A 12,994-nucleotide genomic window follows, 5' to 3' on the forward strand; every position below is an offset into this window, starting at 1 on the left:
GTTCCGGGCTTCTCGATGTTCCCTATCCCCTAAGGTCCCTGTCTGCCATGCCCGCCTTGCCTGGGCATATGCCCCTCGGGCCAGCTTGATTTCTGCTTGCCACCAGCGTTTTGAGTAGGGACATACCCGTATTGGTTTGGCGAAACGGTTCAGGACTGCTGTCATAGATTCTTGGATCCATGAAGCCTCCCTTTCTATATCCTCCTCTGAACAGGCATCNAATGATAACCCTTTTTTTTATTATTAAAATAATAAAAATGTTTTATAGACAGGCATATTTCTACCTACAAAAATACAAGATTTTTGGATTTCTCTATTTGTTTTATACATGCATATATATTAATATTTTTGTCTCCTTCGACCTTAAATAATATATATTTTTAAGACCAAAAAAAAAAGATTTTTCTACATAAAAATTTGGTTTGATCATTTTATAAACTAAAGACAAAAAGAAATATATCACTACCCTTAATATCTAATTCTTGTTGAGAAATCATCGATATATAAGTTCAACCGTTCAAGACCCTGCCCAGATTGATATTGGGGAGTGCATTGTGTCGACGAAGAGAGTAAAGATCATTGAATTTCGACTAGACTGGAACTCCTAGCATGACAGAGGGAAACGCCGATGATTAGAAAAGATGTATAAGATAAGAAAATATGCTATTTTTTTTTTTAAAAAAAAAATAATCTGGCTGATCAGCTTCAATCTCGTTTGTCTTAGGGTCTTAGGTATTTGCTTTGTTTCACAGGTAAGATCACAATTACCAAGGACTCACTCCGAGGCGCTGACACAAAGGCTGTGACCTCATCATTCTGCAAAGACTGCTGGATTTGGTCCTCCTGAGAACAAAGTGGGGGAAAAGGATTTATTTCCCCTATGGAGTCTGAGATATTATATCTAATTATTCTAATCTTGATAGCTAGATTGTACAGTACAATACGGAAACTAAGAGAGGAAGATAAATATAAAGAAGGGGAAAAAGGAAAGAGAGAGAGTGAGCGAGAGACATAAAGAGTGTCGTTATCTAAAGAATGCGTGCAGGTGTACATACATGCATACATAAATTTCGTCAGCTAAAAACTGGATGGGCCCCCTTCATTTCAAATTATTAACAGGCGCTTTCCCCCTTCTGGACCACGAGTTGGTATGGTGTAGATAGACATTAGATCATGCCGATAAGCAAGGACGATACGTAGCGTAGAGTATAGCATATAGCATAACGTAGACGAGTCGTGCGTAAAAGAGAAGCTTCTCACCGTTTCACGTTCACGTTCACGTTTCCATCAGATGAGTTTATCGTTTTTAAACAGCCTTGGCCACAGTCTCCTCGGTCGGATGCTCCTCACTCGCCCGCTCAGACTCGGCCAGCTGCTTCTCCAGCTCCCGTCTTTGTTCCTCGGTAGCGTCGGTGACGTGCACGGCGACGTCTTCGCCGAACTTCTTTGCGATTTCTTCCAAGGAGAGACGGGCGGTTTCGGGGAAGAAGAAGTAGATCACTGGTAAGAATGTTAGAGATATTTTTTTTTTGAATAGAGCCTGGGGGAGTCATACCTGGAAGGAAAACAACAGACCAGCAGATGATGAGGAGGTAGTACTTCCAGCCGACGTTATTGAAGCCAATGGGCGCAGTCTGCAGGAGGATAATGGTTGCTGTTGCGTGTTAGGACATGTCTTTTCAAAAACACATTGAAAAAGGCCTCTGGAAACACACCTGCAAACTGCCCAAACAGAGAGAATCCCATTCCAATCGGACGAATCTCAGTAGGGAAAATCTCGGACACGTAGAGATACATGGTGGTGTCACAGCAGGTGCTGAATAGGACGTCAGTTCCATCAACATCCACAGACAGCAAGGTAAGGTCAACTCACCCCTGGAAAGCGAGGTAGAGGAAGATGAAGAAAATGCCCATGGCGTTACCGGCCCGATTCTTCGTGCCCGCATACTCGGCCGTCATCGCGGAGAGGCAAGACGTAGTGATGATGATTCCAACAAAGCCGGTCATGAACATGCCTCGGCGGGAGTTCACCTTGTCGTGCAGCCAGGAGCCAAGCGGGTTGTAGATGAGACCTGACGCAATCATAAGCTCGTGCTCATCCAGAAAATTTCATAATACATACCCGCCGTAGTCAGCCACAGCGCACTCAACAGCAGCGGCATGCTGCCAGTCATGCCGAGGTTCTCGTACAACAGCACAGCGTAGTTGTTCTGCAGGCTGTCAGCAAAAGTTCCACTGGCGTTACTTCCACTGGCGTCTCATCTCACATACAATAATCAGTGGACCACCGAACTCAGCTCCCCACTGCGTCAAGAAGCCGAGGATCATTCGCTTTCTGTAGGACTTGATCCTCCACACCGCCGTCCAGACGCTGTGGCCGGTTGCAGCCAGCTTCTGCGCCTCGAGTTGAAGCTGCTCCTTGGTCTGGTAGAACTCCTCTTTGGCCACCAGGTCGTTGGGGTCATCGGGAGACTGGCGCAGGCGCTTCAGCACCTTCTGCGCCTCCTCCAGCTTGCCTTTGGAGATCAGCCACCGAGGTGAACGCGGCAGCCACGGAGATCCCAACAGCAGGACGAGCGGCGGCAGGCATTGCAGCGCCAGGGGGAATCTCCAGGCAAATGAAGGCATCGTGTTCTCCGCAAAGTAGCAGCCAAAGCCCACCCAGCTTGAAAGCATGTAGCCAAAGACGAGGAAGATGGCATGATGCCCAACCAGCCAGCCGCGGCGGTAGGGACTCGACAACTCGGACAGGTACATCGGACAGACGGTGACGAGAATTCCAATGCCCAAGCCGCAAATGAACCGACCGGCTTGGAACATCCTGCGGAAGTCAGTGGTACTCTCCGTCAAGTCGAGGGTCAACACACGCACTTCAAATTCGCTGCACCTGCCTGGAGCGCTCCTCCCAGAACGCTGAAAAACGCGCCCAGCTGGATGTTGACTTTGCGGCCGAAGTAGTCGCAGGACCACATGATGAAGAGGCAGCCCACGGCTCCTCCGGCGCTGAAGACGCCATTGGCAGTGGAGATGGCCGGTGTTGTAATTGAAGCGTATCCAGGTTCGCCCTCCTGAGGGAGATTGAAGTACGAATACCAGCCCGGCTGGCCAATTGTGCTGCCGATAATCGATGCGCAATAACCGTAGGTCTGCGTTGTCAGGCATATACATACCAGTAGTGATCGATTTCCAGATGAACCACTCACCATAGATCCAATTGCCACGAAGACAATGACCAGCCTGCTGTAGAAGCTGGTCTGAGAGCCGAAGTCACCCATCTTGCCGTCCCAATTGTCAGCGTCTCGCAGAGACAGCCACTATTCCTGCGGGATACGACAGGGAATCGAATGCGTAGGCAACTGGGATTTGCGTGAAGAAAAGAAATCAGACAGTATTAAGAAGTTCAGCGAGCCTGCGCGCTGCAGTCTCGTCACCGCATCGCCGACGTGACAGAGGGTGGCACCAAGGTAGCTCCCTAAGTACCGAGTCTAGCGCATTGTGTAGTACAAAGGTTGCCACATTTTTGATACCGGCGTAGCTTGCAGCTGTCGAGACCATTTCCCGGGCTATCGATTCCATATTCCTCTCCGGGGAAGGCAAGCTCTTGTCTGTTGAGGAACTATGCATAGTTTGATAATCAGCAGAATTCTTTGATGCCGTCTGTGCACAGTCAGCGTTGATGACTATTGGCGCAGCTAGAGGGTGATCCACACTCGACAGGAAACGAAGTAAGAATTGCCTTTGGATTCCCTCCGAGCCTGCATCGACCTGGGCAGTCATTCGTTGTCCAGCAGAAATGTGGAGTATCGCGTGCGGAAATGAAAGAGGAAGTGAACAAGAAAAGAGTTTGCAAGGGTCTGCTAGTGCGCCGCGCGGTCTCGCGCCACACTTCCCCGCTCCATCCAGTCAGCAATCACGGCATTCGAATGGCTTGCAAACCACGCCTGTGTTGAGCAGATTAGTTTACGATTAGTCTCTTCAAGTCTATCATCACTAATCCAGGCACAAGTGTGTTGAATTCCGCCGCAGCCAGGTTGCCGGGGACCTGGCCGCGGATATTCACGCAAAGAACAGGCTGAGCAGCACCTGAGACTGTTTAATCGCCGATAGATTAATATTGTCATATCATGCGTCACTCGGAACACACAGCTTGACATCTTCCCCGGTCCGTTGCTTATCAGCCATTCGTTGCGCCATTGACAATCTTTTCGTCGCGTGTAGGTACTTATCCACAAGACGACGACTCCAACAAAGAGAAACTTGTTACGATACTGCTTGACAACTACCATGGCTGACAAATCTCCCTTTGACATTCCCTTCGATGAGCTCCCCAATCCCAAGCAGGTATGGGTGGGCAAGCCGGGCAGCCATGAGGAAGGCCTGGGAAAGCTGGCCATCCTGACCCCCGAACTGGTGGCCCGTGCAGCAGCCAGCGAGATCAAGACTGGTCGCCGGGTGACCATGAACTGGGATCTGACGAAGCTGGACTACCCAGGGCTGGGACGGACGCCCTGCGAGCATAAGATTGTTCCTCTGCTGGGCGGCATTGCCTATGATGATATTTACACCTTCAATCCCCGTATGTCTGAACAGCTCCGTTGGTGACTTTTGCTGATAGATATCCAGAGCAAAGCAGTCAATGGGATGGGCTGCGCCATTTCTCGCAAACGGTGCCCGGCCAAACCAAGAGGGTCTTCTATGGCGGAACGACCGCAGAAGAGATCAATGACCGAAAGAATGACCGAATTGGCCTGCAGCATTGGGCGAAAGAAGGAATAGCAGGTATGAGTTGACCCGCACTTGCCGGCCCTCTTCAGGCCAAGTTCTGAAATCTTATTCTTTGACAGGTCGTGGTGTGTTGATTGACTACGCCGCCTGGGCGGAGAAGCGAGGGATCAAATATACGACGTTCTCCCAGCATCAGATCAAACTGACGGACATCCTGGAAATTGCCAAAGAATGCAACATCACGTTCCAGAAGGGTGACATCCTTCTCATCCGCATTGGGGTCACCAAGGAGTGGGATACTGTCATGACTGAAGAGCAGAAGCGGGAGTACTCCCAGAACCCTAAACCCCAGCATGCCGGAGTCGAAGCGACGATGGACGTTCTCCGCTGGTTGTGGGATACAGGCTTTGCGGCCGTTGCCGGAGACGCCATCAGCTGGGAGGTAAGTTTATATATCATCTAACCATTGTTCAGAGTCATACTCACTGAGACGAACAGGTCTACCCACCCGTAAATCCGGATCTGTTCCTGCACGAGTATATCATTGCAGGATGGGGAATGCCAATTGGTAAGGTAATCTGATAGTACGCACCAGGCCTTAGTTAACGATGCCATTCCACAGGGGAAATGTTCGATCTCGAAGCGCTATCACGGATGTGCGCTGAACTGCAACGATGGACGTTTTTTGTGGCGTCGACGCCTTTCAATATGCCTGGTGGCGTGTCCTCGCCTCCGAACATTATGGCCATTTTCTAAGCAGTCGGCAGTTGCCAGCTAGAGCTGTACATACATACATACATACATACATATACGTAGGATCAGCGTTCACAGGCATACTGTCACTTCGATATAATTCAGGCAATTACCAGGATCTGCCACAGCATCGTCAGGTGTATTAGCAAGCAGTCAGGCCTTACGGGAATGATGATTTCCCATCAAAGAGTATCAAGACAGCGATCTGAAACGGAAAACGATTGGAAGAGAAGAAGACTTGTCATAGACGTCAGGAACTGACGACCCGCCGGGATGGGCCACTTCGCCTTCTTCCGCGGAAGATGGACCATACGGAGCAGTCTGTACGCGTCAATAGAGATTGTGCAGGTAGGGTCCAGGGTTCTCCGTACCTGACCAGGTATTTCCCGTATTCCGACTTCAACCGAGGATGTGCGGAGACTAAGGAGAAAAAAGCAAAAAAAAAAACAAAGGCGTGACGAAGATCCTGCTGCTCGTCAGACGGATTCCTCCACGTTTCCATCGGGTTCGCTCCCTCGGCAAGCGTCCGTCGCCTTGCCATACCATTTACCAGGCTGGTGAAAGATTCCGCGTGCCTGCACGCACCTTCATTAACAATCCTCGTAAGACGATCACAAGGTGCACAAGGTTCGCGCTAACCGGGCCGGGGGCAACTTACCAAACACGGAAAGAGCTACCTGGTTCCAATAGGGTCTTTGGTCCCCACAACCTGGGAAGGAAGGCACGAGGAGGCCGGAAAGTGGGGACCTGCCCGTGCGCACCTGCAAGAACGAACTCTGAACGACTCGATTGGCGCTTTCCCCAGGACGCGGCCCGGCGCCTGTCGATCATCGCCTATCCCGGTTAGACATTCCGCATTGGGATGGGATGGCTGTGTTTAAGCTTCAGCGGGCCCGCTGTCGTCGCAACCTAATTTCTTACATAGGATGGAGTCTTCTGCAGTAAGTTCGAGTCTCGGCCAGTGCCCAATCCTTGGATAGCTACCTGATCCCTGGTACTCCGTACTCGTACCTGATCCTTGGTACCTGCAGGGAGTGGCAACTGTCTCAGCATGGTGAACCGTCGTGTCCTGTCTATAGCATGCATAATGTAATGCATTATTATCCCAGTTGACGACGATCACCAGCATGTCGTCAAATAGAAAACAACGTAGGCTGTGACTGAGACTCGTCCCTGCGGTTCGGATCCCGATCCGTCAGGGGTAGGCACAGACTCCTGCAGGCAGATGTATGTCATCACGCCTAGCCTAGTTTGGAATTATACTCTGCTCCCGTCTATACTCCATGCCTGTGAATATTATTATTCCACGTCCTCCACAGTAGATCTACGGAGCACTCTGCATATACATACTCCGTACATGTCTTTCGACCAGCGGCACGCGGTCGAGGGGTCTGTACATGTATGCGCCTGCTGTCAACCACAATGGAAGCCACCGAAGTACTCGCAGCAGACTCGCCACCTTCACAGCATGTGGATCGCTCAGTGCATGTCATCAACTATGTTACCCAGTCGCTGTGTCTGGTCTTCATGACCATCTTTTTCTTTCTGCGGGTGTATGCTCGTCTGAGGGTTCTCAATGGATTTGCTGTTGAGGACTGTAAGTTTGTCGAGTAGAAGGACTCTTTTCTTGCAATACTAACGGATTGATTCTAGGGTTCTGTCTGGGTGCATACGTGAGTTTCCCACGTGTACCATTCAACCAAGAGAGAATATTTCATTAACATTCATCTAGATCCTCGGGATGTGCTACTCTGTCATCTCTCTGATCAGTGAGTATACTCGCATTGCAATGAGTATTTGATTTCCATTGACGTCGTCTCCTAGTGGGCCATTTTGGCGGAGGTCTCCATATCCAGGATGTTCCACCTGCAAATGTGATTCCTTTCAACAAGGTTTGTAGAGCATCAGTATCAGTTTTGAGAGTTTGAATGTCCACTCAACAATGCTAACTGTGCAGACCGTATACGTCACGATGGTCATGTACGGCCCAACTGCCTTCCTTACCAAGATCTCCATCCTCTGGATCATGACCAGAGTCTTCGCTCCTTATAAAAAGGCAATCCGTTTCATCTACATCCTCCTTGGCATCATGCTAGCATATTACATCCCCGCCATCATCGTCAAGACCCGCATCTGCACGCCCATCTCCCGGTTCTGGATGGGCCCCTCGGTCGGAGGCTCCTGTCTCAACGAGGGGTCGATCATCCTGGCTGACGCAGTCATCAGCGTCATCAGCGACCTGACCATCCTGGTCCTCCCGTTGCCGTTGACACTGAGTCTGCAGATGGCCATGAGGAAGAAGCTGCGCGTGATGGGGATTCTCGGTGCGGGTGGACTCGCCGTCGCCTCCAGTATCGTCCGGTTGGCGTTCATCGTCAGGTACGGAAATTCGTCCGATTCGACGTATGATTTCATGCGCATCAACATGTTTGGGTAGGTGGCACGATTCCGCAAAGAAATTACTAGGTACTAATGCTCTGTCTGCTGCAGCAACGCCGAGATCAGCATCGGCATCATCTGCGCCTGTCTTCCCGCCCTCTCCGCCCTCATATTCTCCTACGTCCGCGAATACTCTGACAACAAAGCCACCTCTTCCTCGCAGCACTACGAGTTGAGCAGGGCGAGCAAGATGATGAAGAGCCAAGGCCGCATGGACACCACGAAAGGGAGTCGACACCGCATGAGCATCACCGAAGTCGGGTCCGACCAGGACATTCTCATCTCGCATGCCCAGGGCGAGCCCGGGGTCGAGACCTCCATCCAGGGTGACGCCGATCAGGGCTCGCAGCGTCATCGCCGGGGGTCGTTCGACGGGATTGGCATCATGAAGACGGTGGATGTGTCGACGACGTACTCCGAGAGAAAGTGATCCTCACACACGCACGTCTGCGTTTTTCCTAGCTTTTATTATACGATACGAAGGTATTTACCCTGCTCATATGGCGTGGCACACTCCTATCTATCTATCTCTTCCACATGTGGAGCGACGTCTAAGAGGTGCTATGATGGTGAAATCGCCTTTTCTTCTATTCCATTATTATGTGCCTGGGTGGTTCATTCCTTTTGTTTATTTCCTTTAATACCCCCCCCCCCCTTCATGTATTCATACTGGTTTTTGGTTGGAGGTGTCTTTTTTTTTTCTAAGAAAATAAGGGTTTTTTATGAGGCGGAATTTGTGCCGGCAACCTTGGGGCTAGGGCTACGGTTTTTCTTCTGGCGTGACCATTCCTTTTTTTTTCTTTCCAAAAAAGCTAACGTATCGAATGTTACGGTGTACAGAGTACAGAATCAAGCGTAAAAAAAAATCACTTCTTCATCATTACGCCTTTCTTTTGTTTTCAAGTATGGAATTCGTATCTTGATTGTTCAGCTAACATCCCTACCGAGGCTGGGAGGCCAACCAAGCGTCGAACGAAGCCAGACGGGACAATAGAGAGTAATAATACCTCACACCTCTTCCGGAGGGTCAGACTGACTCTAGCTTCCTCCCGTTCATTCTAGTTCATTACTAATAGTATGCAGGCTGGACCTGGTCCATTCACCCGGGTCCTGCACTCCTGGTGGCAGTATCCTCTATCATGCAGCCTATGGCACAGGCACAGGGTACTCCACTGTACACGAGATAGGCGGCCGACGGACCGTGTCGAAACTTGAAACGTGAAACTTGACACTGGATAGTAGACAGTGGCTACTGCACAGCAGAGTCTGACCATAGCATGGTTCTGTGAGTTCTCACGTAAACGATATCGATACCGTTCGCTCTGCAGAACCTTGGGACGGAACGGGTGGCCCGAGCCGGCCCAAACTCTGCAGTTCTCCACTTGGCCCCGACCACTGTTCTGTTCATTTAATTAACTTAATTTCCAGGCTTGCAGGCTCACGGTTAGTTCTTAGTTTTTAAACTTTTTAGTATTCCGTGTTTACCCCTGATTCGGAACGGGCCTTCGTTCGGGCCTCGGCAGTACTCCGGACTCCCGTATCAGATTGGCTTTTATTTTATTTGCTTTGCTTTGATTTGATTGCGTAATTCGTAACTAACTGCCGTAGATAACAGACTAAGTAACTACCAGAGAGTCGAGGTGAGACGAGGCAAGACGAGACTCGAGACTAGACAGACCAGTACCATACCTAGTTGCGCGGTTTAGTTCGGTTCGGCTCAGTTCGGTTCGAATCCAAACCGCTGGGTGACCCCTGCAGCTGCAGCTAATACACCCTGCTAGTTACAGCCCGAATGGCAACAATGCATGCAGCTGCTAAGCTACGAAACTACCTAGGCATTTACCTACCCTGGTGTTCATCCTTACCCAGGTAAGGAATAGCCCAGAATAAGATTCCGTTGGTGCTTGTGGACCCTTGCTACCTAGGTAGGTACCTACAGGACCCTGTCAGGTTGCGAGATTATTGCAGGGATTATGACGGTCCAGTGTCGTGTGTGCAATCACGGGGTACAGAGTAATACGCGTCATTATCTACTCCGTATTGGGAAGGGCGATCAATCACGATTCGAACTAGTGGTAATGCACCTACCTGCAAAGTAATCCCTGTCTGGGAAGTAATTAACAGCCGTTGTGGATGCAGCTTGCATGGGTAGCGATTACGGGACAAGCTGCTACCATTGGTTGTGACTGTCATTACTGTCAGGGATGTCGAACCTTTTTTTTTTCTTTGTTCGTAGTTTTTTTTCTTAAACCGCCTTCTAGTACTCCGTAGAGAGCCGTCAGTCTGAGGTGTTCTTGCCCTTGTTCCCGCCTTTTGTGGCTGTGGCGCTATCATCAGGGACTGAAACTAAAAGGTAATAAAAACAGGTGGGGTTTCACCTCGCTCGTTGAGGTAGATAATTTCCCAACGATTGCAGTGTATTCAGCAAACGGAAAGATGATTCGACCCTTGGACCGGAATTCCCGGCAGGAGGTCTTCACTAGATCTGTTCTTAACTTCTTATTTGCTGCATGATGTCTTGCGTCACTAATCTTGCCAAACCTGACCACAGCCTCTGAGCAAAAATTCTCGTTTTAGCGCCCTTTGCCATACAGAACAAAATAGCTTAGTTAGAATTTATTTAACTTAGCCAGGGTACAAAACCACCTAGGTAGCTAGCTATCTACGGAGGGAGTATACGGAGTATCTTCTATAGTGTTGAACACGCCATGGCCAGTAGACTAAAGTAGCAGGTGAACTAGCCAAGTTCCCTACGACAATTTTGCTCAGAGCCTGTAATAATGACAATATTAATGTTATTAATAAATGACGATCAGAAACCTAGGTTGGTTATGGTTGGAACGATTCCGCTGTTGTTCATCTGTTTCTGTGCCTATGCTAATAAGCAACTATGTATGTATGCTACTCCACAGTAGATCTACACGTGAGGTGGTCATTATCAACTATTGCCATGATTATTCCTCCTGCATACGCACTATTTAATGACCTAGTCACTGATTGAGTGTCCCAGATCAGAACAGTTCGTGCGCGGTCCATCGCTACGGATCCGCTAGTGTGAGTTCTAAAAAATGGGATGTAAGCCGATTGCCATAATGGGCATAATATACCAGCTTTGAGGCTAGCTGTAGTAGGTACTTGGGTACGGAGTACTTACAGAGTAGAGTACTTCTACATGTATAGCAGGTGATATTAATGACTACTGAGCTCTCTCTCCCCGACATGAATAATAATAATAGTAATAAAGTCATAAATTTAAGAGGGAAGGCGTCCATAATACTCCCAGGAAAGAAATACCTAATATCGGGATTTGCTCCGAAGCAGAACTCTGTCTTGCTTCCCCGGTGTTCTCTCCCCTCGTGGGGTATACCCCCAATCAAGGTTGGTAGTCGCTCTAGAACTGTGCTACTCGAACTATATTCTTACTCCCCCGCACCAAGACAGCAAGCTGCTCGGCAATCGAACAGTGCTATTAACTCTCCAGCAATTCTGCGCGGGGGATCTCCTTGCAACTTCTGAAACTCCGTTCACTGCCTTCTTTTCGTACAGGATTATTATTCACACTCCAACAACCAACATACGAAGATGTCTCAGCAAGGGACCCGGCTGGCCGGTAAAGTCGCCATTGTCACTGGTATGTAGGAGATCCATTCCTGTAAATTTACTCTCTTCCAAGTTCTTGTTGATTATGTCTTTGATCGGAAGGGCTTTAATCCGGGGGAAAAGCGGGAGAGGGGAGAATAAAATCAACAACGCAACGAAGAAGAAAAAGAAAAAAAAAACACTTCATATACATACTGACTACTCCAACAGGAGGAGGATCAGGCTTCGGCGCCGCCATCGCCACGCGCTTCGGCCAGGAAGGCGCCAAGGTCATCCTGACCGACATCAACGTCGAGGCCGGCGAGAAGGTGGCAGCAAGCAATCCGGAGAATCTCGTCTTTCAGAAACAAGACGTCACCAGCGCCGAAGACTGGAAGGTCGTCATTGACCTAGCGTTTTCCAAGTTTGGTCGGCTTGACATATTGGTGAATAATGCGGGGACGTCGTATCGGAATAAGGTCAGTATCAACCAACGATTCACGGACGGTGGTCATACTGTTTCCGTGCCGGTGAACGGGGATATCCTCTCGGAGTTTCGACGAAATTGAAGGAATATGCATTGCATCAACAAAGATGACTGAGTAATGGACGACAAACTGACGGTTTTCTAGCCCACCCCCGAAGTCACCGAAGCAGAATGGGAACGCGTCTTCAACGTCAATGTCAAGAGCATTTTCCTGGCAACGCAGTACTTCATGCCTCGTATGATCGAGCAAGGCCAGGGCGGATCGATGATCAACATCTCCTCGACGGGCGCATCACGACCACGACCGGGTCTGGTCTGGTACAATGCGTCTAAGGGGGCTGTTTCTAACGTAAGTAGTCCATTTCATTTAAATCATTTCCCCCCCTTCTAACGGGTTATGCAGGCAACGAAAGGCCTCGCCGCCGAATTCGGCCCGCACAACATCCGCGTCAACAGCGTCTGCCCGCTGCTCTGCGCGACAGGGCTCTTCTCGACTTTTACCGGGATGGAAGACACGCCCGAGAACCGGGCCAAGTTCGTCTTCAATGTGCCCCTGGGCCGGTTGACGGAAGTCGAGGACGTGGCCAACATGTGTCTGTTCCTGGCCAGCGACGAGGGGAAGTTCATTAACGGGACGGATATGATTGTCGATGGGGGGAAGTGTATCTAAATGTGATATCGACGCAGCAACTCCGAATTTAGGTAGGCTTCGAAATTAATATTTTCCAATAATATTTTCCAACTGATATGTCGACGCTCTGCTCGCTGAGAGTCATCTTTACTCCATTCCCTCTCCTGCTGCCTTCAACTCACCTGCGCCCTCTCATGCCTCGCTGCATGACAGGTGCACATCCAATACTTGTCCAGCAGCATCGTTCAGACAACTTTCGATGATGCCTGCCTGATAGTACAGGAGAGGGTGGAGAGGGCGGTTCCTGTGGACGAATTGTCAGGAAGGATAATTACATACCGGGGAATCAATCAATCGCCAGACATGGGAGGCTAATAATT

The 12,994-nt window shown here is 49.6% G+C and overlaps 5 protein-coding genes across 5 annotated transcripts; 3 read left to right on the plus strand and 2 right to left on the minus strand.

The window, feature by feature from the left end:
• Nucleotides 1–1,306: 1,306 nt before the first annotated feature.
• Nucleotides 1,307–3,275, minus strand: VTN77DRAFT_924 (uncharacterized protein; the record flags this gene model as incomplete). Its single annotated transcript, XM_069425826.1, has 8 exons — nucleotides 1,307–1,500; nucleotides 1,556–1,654; nucleotides 1,716–1,816; nucleotides 1,874–2,072; nucleotides 2,123–2,210; nucleotides 2,272–2,821; nucleotides 2,872–3,146; nucleotides 3,204–3,275. The coding sequence occupies 8 exons, from the start codon at nucleotides 3,273–3,275 to the stop codon at nucleotides 1,307–1,309; spliced, it is 1,578 nt and encodes a 525-aa protein (XP_069273207.1).
• A 1,009-nt stretch (nucleotides 3,276–4,284) lies between these two features.
• Nucleotides 4,285–5,481, plus strand: VTN77DRAFT_925 (uncharacterized protein; the record flags this gene model as incomplete). Its single annotated transcript, XM_069425837.1, has 5 exons — nucleotides 4,285–4,576; nucleotides 4,624–4,779; nucleotides 4,845–5,167; nucleotides 5,224–5,293; nucleotides 5,348–5,481. The coding sequence occupies 5 exons, from the start codon at nucleotides 4,285–4,287 to the stop codon at nucleotides 5,479–5,481; spliced, it is 975 nt and encodes a 324-aa protein (XP_069273208.1).
• Nucleotides 5,482–5,954: 473 nt separating this feature from the next.
• VTN77DRAFT_926 (uncharacterized protein) lies at nucleotides 5,955–6,531 on the minus strand (the record flags this gene model as incomplete). Its single annotated transcript, XM_069425848.1, has 3 exons — nucleotides 5,955–6,063; nucleotides 6,137–6,312; nucleotides 6,400–6,531. The coding sequence occupies 3 exons, from the start codon at nucleotides 6,529–6,531 to the stop codon at nucleotides 5,955–5,957; spliced, it is 417 nt and encodes a 138-aa protein (XP_069273209.1).
• Nucleotides 6,532–6,900: 369 nt separating this feature from the next.
• VTN77DRAFT_927 (uncharacterized protein) lies at nucleotides 6,901–8,347 on the plus strand (the record flags this gene model as incomplete). Its single annotated transcript, XM_069425859.1, has 6 exons — nucleotides 6,901–7,075; nucleotides 7,132–7,151; nucleotides 7,211–7,247; nucleotides 7,303–7,370; nucleotides 7,436–7,911; nucleotides 7,969–8,347. 6 exons carry the CDS (start codon nucleotides 6,901–6,903, stop codon nucleotides 8,345–8,347), a joined length of 1,155 nt encoding a protein of 384 aa, XP_069273210.1.
• Nucleotides 8,348–11,499: 3,152 nt separating this feature from the next.
• VTN77DRAFT_928 (uncharacterized protein) lies at nucleotides 11,500–12,653 on the plus strand (the record flags this gene model as incomplete). The annotated part of the gene is made up of 4 exons (XM_069425870.1): nucleotides 11,500–11,548; nucleotides 11,728–11,975; nucleotides 12,129–12,332; nucleotides 12,387–12,653. The coding sequence occupies 4 exons, from the start codon at nucleotides 11,500–11,502 to the stop codon at nucleotides 12,651–12,653; spliced, it is 768 nt and encodes a 255-aa protein (XP_069273211.1).
• Between the last annotated feature and the right edge of the window lie 341 nt (nucleotides 12,654–12,994).

Source organism: Rasamsonia byssochlamydoides (assembly GCF_041956645.1).
Source record: "Rasamsonia byssochlamydoides strain NRRL 3658 unplaced genomic scaffold VTN77scaffold_110, whole genome shotgun sequence".
Classification (NCBI taxonomy): domain Eukaryota; kingdom Fungi; phylum Ascomycota; class Eurotiomycetes; order Eurotiales; family Trichocomaceae; genus Rasamsonia; species Rasamsonia byssochlamydoides.